The sequence below is a fragment of the Suillus paluster genome, assembly GCF_016628075.1.
Source record: "Suillus paluster strain FC165 chromosome Unknown EDB91scaffold_95, whole genome shotgun sequence".
Classification (NCBI taxonomy): domain Eukaryota; kingdom Fungi; phylum Basidiomycota; class Agaricomycetes; order Boletales; family Suillaceae; genus Suillus; species Suillus paluster.
In genome coordinates this window covers 34362-38917 of record NW_024537655.1, presented here as the reverse complement: position 1 = coordinate 38917, position 4556 = coordinate 34362, and the positions used below count along the sequence as shown (strand labels likewise).

Genomic DNA, 4556 nt, shown 5'->3' with positions numbered 1-4556 from the left:
AAAGTCTTCTGTCCATTTGTATGTGATGCAGATGGGGTTAGTTGGAGGGTTGGGAAGAGAATGAGAATGGGTGAAATGTTGAAGGGGGAGGGAAGGATGAGGGTATTTGTGATGGGGAGTGGTGTTTTGGAGAATGAGAGGGGAGATCAAGACTGTCTGAGAAGAGGAGTTTAATAGAATGGAGGACATGAAGGGGCATTGAGCATAATAGGAATGGATGAAAAATTGGAGGTCTTGCAAGACAGAAAAGAAAACCCAAATGATGGCAAGTTCAAATTAGCTGTGAGTCGATATTGGTAGTGCTCGAGTCGGTTTGGTCAGACCAGAATGGTTTCGAGCGAAGAATAAGCACAGGCGCAAGCACAACTAGCAACGGACGTCGCAGTTCATTCAGTTGGTTAACCAGCAATCTGGGGTACATCAATTTGAGAACATTTAGTGTCATTGCTTGTATGCGTGTTCATGTGGCAAAAAAAAACACGAACAAGATACTGGGTTGTGAACCGATTCACCAGAGGTGTTCATGATTCACTGCGGAAACGAGAAAATAACTCCACCCTAATCCAAGCAACTTTCCACGTATAACCCGATGTAGGAAGTACTACGAAGTACCTTTTCCAGACTCAAATTTGACCTGGCGAATTTTTCAACACTATGGACCTTTGAGATCAATTAAACAGACCCAAACCATACCATCAGGTTAGAGCAAACACGTCTAATCAGACCAAATACCAATGCTCGTTTTAGCACCGAACAATCTCGATCTACAACTTGGATGGGACAATACATGTCCAAGGAACGAAAACAAGTTGCTCTACAAATGAGCTTGCTAAATGTCAAAGACCCAACAATTCATCGTTACACTGGGATTAGTAAGCGGTCATTGCGATATCTTCGGAAGACGTATCGATATCTGATCGGAGAATAGAAGTTGAAATACTCCTGTGTATGTAGTGAATTTTTTTTGGCCTAGCGTTCTGCAAATGGCTGTAATGGTGCTTTGCAACTGAACGCCAAATAAATTACCATTATAGGAAGCCATGGGGTACCGGTTAGAACACAAGCCCCAACCCATACAGAGCTGAATCTGATTCAGTAAATTTTCTACTGAAAGGATGGTGCTGAATCGAGGGTGATAAGCTGAAATTCAGAATCAGCACTCCAATGAAATTAACTGCATGCAGTTTCAGTGGAAGTTACTCTGAAACATTCAGCACCAGTGCATTTTCCAGTGATTTTCATTGGAACTACTATCTACAGTGTCTAGCCAAACTCGCCCTCTTGAAAAACAATTCATACACAACCCAATGTTCGAGTTAGCATCAAGCATTTCTAGATGAATCCACTCGTTTTTTCGCTAAGTCCCTGACCACAGCCAACATGCATTTGCAACCACATAACATCCTTCAGCTGCAGCTGCCTTCGGGCACTCGAAAATTCGCCTTTACCTTTGAATCCAATGAATGACCCATAGTAAGTTTTTTTCTAGTACGGTCAGCTAAACTAAGTTTATATATGTCTGTAGACCGTTGAAATGACCATCGGACATCCACCCAAACGAGTACCTGCACCTGTTGACGATAGTGAGACGGAACCAGAGTCCGAGTCAGAGCTAGAGGCTGCGACAAAAGTCCAACCTTTCTCAGATGCAAGTCTCCCCTCGGTCTATTTTATATTTGAACTAACATGCATCTTACAGAATTTGACTACACTCAAAGCTGTGAGTGCACAGGCTGTCAAGACGAAGGACATGGAGGGTGTAAAAAGGGCTAGAATTTCATCAATGCGTCATAAGACCACCATGTAGTAGCTCTTTAACCAAGTTAAATCAGTTCGCGACCCTGGGTCAAACTCGGCCCTACATCATGTCTAAGCCTTGGACTCAGAACACGTGATGTGTGCTTTGACATGTTGATAAGTGTGTCACCAACCTTTCTTAGGCTGTCGTCTGCAGGCTCCCCTCAACTTCAAGAAATGGGCTATCAAAGGTGTCGATGTGAGACTTACAAGTGCAATGGTGGACTTGTACCAGAGCATACACTTCGTGCTCATCAGCAAAGTGACCTACTTCGCAAAACTACCATGTCGCAAACTCATTTCAGACAAGCTGGTGAACACTTTGTGCATGGGGCTGCGCAGGACCCTGGACCTGTTCCTCGTGGCTTTGCTGTGCCTCTGCACGACCCGCAGCCTCCGATATCACCGGACGTGGACTTTCAGGATCCTCCCCGCATGTCCGAATCTCGAATCGAACAAGAGATGTTGGATTATGGTTTCCTAACTGGCGAAGATCTTGATCTTATGACTCATGGGAGTGCCCTACCAAATCTCGGATCCAATTTCCATAGCCCAGAAGCCCTCTTTGCTGCCGTCGATCATTTTGGCGCATATAACAGAGCTACTGCTGCAGGCTCACGTCCACTCACACCTCATGCAGCTCACCATCTACCACCTGATGCTGAACAACGTCGATTCGAGCGTGACCTTGTGAATGCTATTGAAGAAATGCAACACCAAGAGGAATCAGTTCTCGAAGACAATGATGATGAACTGGATCACATCGATATCAATATCAATGCACAATTTGATTATCCAGACGATGACATAGATAATGAGATAACAGCACCAGATGTGGCCGATGAAGACGATCCTGATCCTTTCATGCCAGACGAAGGTTTCGCCTCAACAGATAATTCAAATCTCACTGAGGTCCCCCTGCATTTGATCACCATATATGCGCTTGTCACCTGGCTGCACTTGCAATTCCACCTCCCTTGTGTTGCTTGTAATGCACTGCTGACTATCCTCGGTCTTATCCTTATCTATCTCTCTCTGGCTATAGAGGTTCTCTTCGTCATGCTGCAGTCGAGCAATGAGTCCATTCAGTCACATACCCTGTATAAAACAGGCAGCCAAGGGTGAAAATTCCCTGTTCCACACAGGCCAGCGGACATTGGCCGACCAAAAATATTTTCCTGTGTCTAACGTTCGGCCAGTGGTCTCAATGGGAGTCGATTTTAACAGGTGGGCCCATATGTAGTGATACTTGATATTATCATGTCGGCCGATGGCCAGGGAAAAATGGTGGAGTGTGTGATGTTATCAGCTGGGCTGATGTGGAATATAGCAGCCGTGTGTACCAGTCGGCCGATGATGGGTGTGAACATATGGGCCAACTGATGAAAATGAATGTCTGATATAATTGGGTCGGCCAATTGCTATCGAGTCGGCCAACAGAAATGGATGTCTGATGCTATCAGGTTGGCCGATGAAAATGAATGCCTGATAGAATTGGGCTGGCCAATCAAAGTGAATGTCTGATGCTATCGGGTCGGCCGATGGAAATGAATGCCTGATGAAATCAGGTCGGCCAATTGCTATCGAGTTGACCGACAGAAATGAATGTCTGATGCTATCAGGTCGGCCAATGAAAATGAATGCCTGATAGAATCGGGTCGGCCGATCAAAGTGAATGTCTGATGCTATTGAGTTGGCTGACAGAAATGAATGTCTGATGGATGCTATCAGGTCGGCTGATGAAAATGAATGTCTGATAGAATCAGGTCGGCTGATGGAAATGAATGCCTGATGAAATCAGGTCAGCTGATTGCTATCGAGTCAGCCAATGGAAATGAATGCCTGATGAAATCAGGTCGGCTGATAGCACTGATGCTATCGAGTTGGCCGATGGAAATGAATGCATGATGCTATCAGGTCGGCCGATCAAAATGAATGTCTAAAACCATGAAAGTTGTTATTATGCTTAACTTTGTCAACAAAATGTTGTGGTCTGAGTCAAGGGACATCAGCCGACTGAGATATGACTGAAATCCGAAACATCAGCTGACCAAGATATGACCAACATCCAAAACATTGGTGATAATGAAAAAAAACCACAAAAGTTGTAGTCCGAGTCAAGGTACATCGGCTGACTGAGATATTACCAATATCCGAAACATCGGCCAACTGGACATCCAAAACATCAGTGATAATGAAAAAAAAAAACATGAAAGTTGTAGTCCGAGTCAACGTACATCGGCTGACCAAGATATGACCAACATCCAAAACATCGGCCGACCAAGATCTGCTGAAATGCAAAACATCAGTGATAATGAAGAAAGAAAAACATGAAAGTTGTTATTATGCTTAACATTGTTAACAAAATGTTGTAGTCCAAGTCAAAGGACATCAGCCAACCGAGATATGACCAAAATCCAAAACATTGGCTGACCAAGATATGACCAACATCCAAAACATCAGTGATAATGAAAAAAACCATGAAAGTTGTAGTCCGAGTCAAGGTACATCGGCCGACCGAGATATGACTGAAATCTGAAACATTGGCAGACCAAGATACAACTGAAATCCAAAACATCAGTTGGCTGAGATAAGACTGACCAAAATTCAACACATCGGTGATAATGAAAAAAAATGAAAGTTGTTATTATGCTTCACTTTGTTAACAAACAAAACATTGGCCAACCAAGATATGACCAAAATCTGGAACATCAGCAGACCGAGATATGACCAAAATTCAAAACATTGGTGATAATGAA

At 43.8% G+C, this 4556-nt stretch overlaps 1 protein-coding gene across 1 annotated transcript; it reads left to right on the top strand.

The window, feature by feature from the left end:
- Positions 1-2196: 2196 nt before the first annotated feature.
- On the top strand, positions 2197-2799 carry EDB91DRAFT_1021157 (uncharacterized protein; the record flags this gene model as incomplete). The annotated part of the gene is made up of 1 exon (XM_041312562.1): positions 2197-2799. A coding segment is annotated over one exon (603 nt), but the record flags the coding sequence as incomplete, so codon positions are not given.
- Between the last annotated feature and the right edge of the window lie 1757 nt (positions 2800-4556).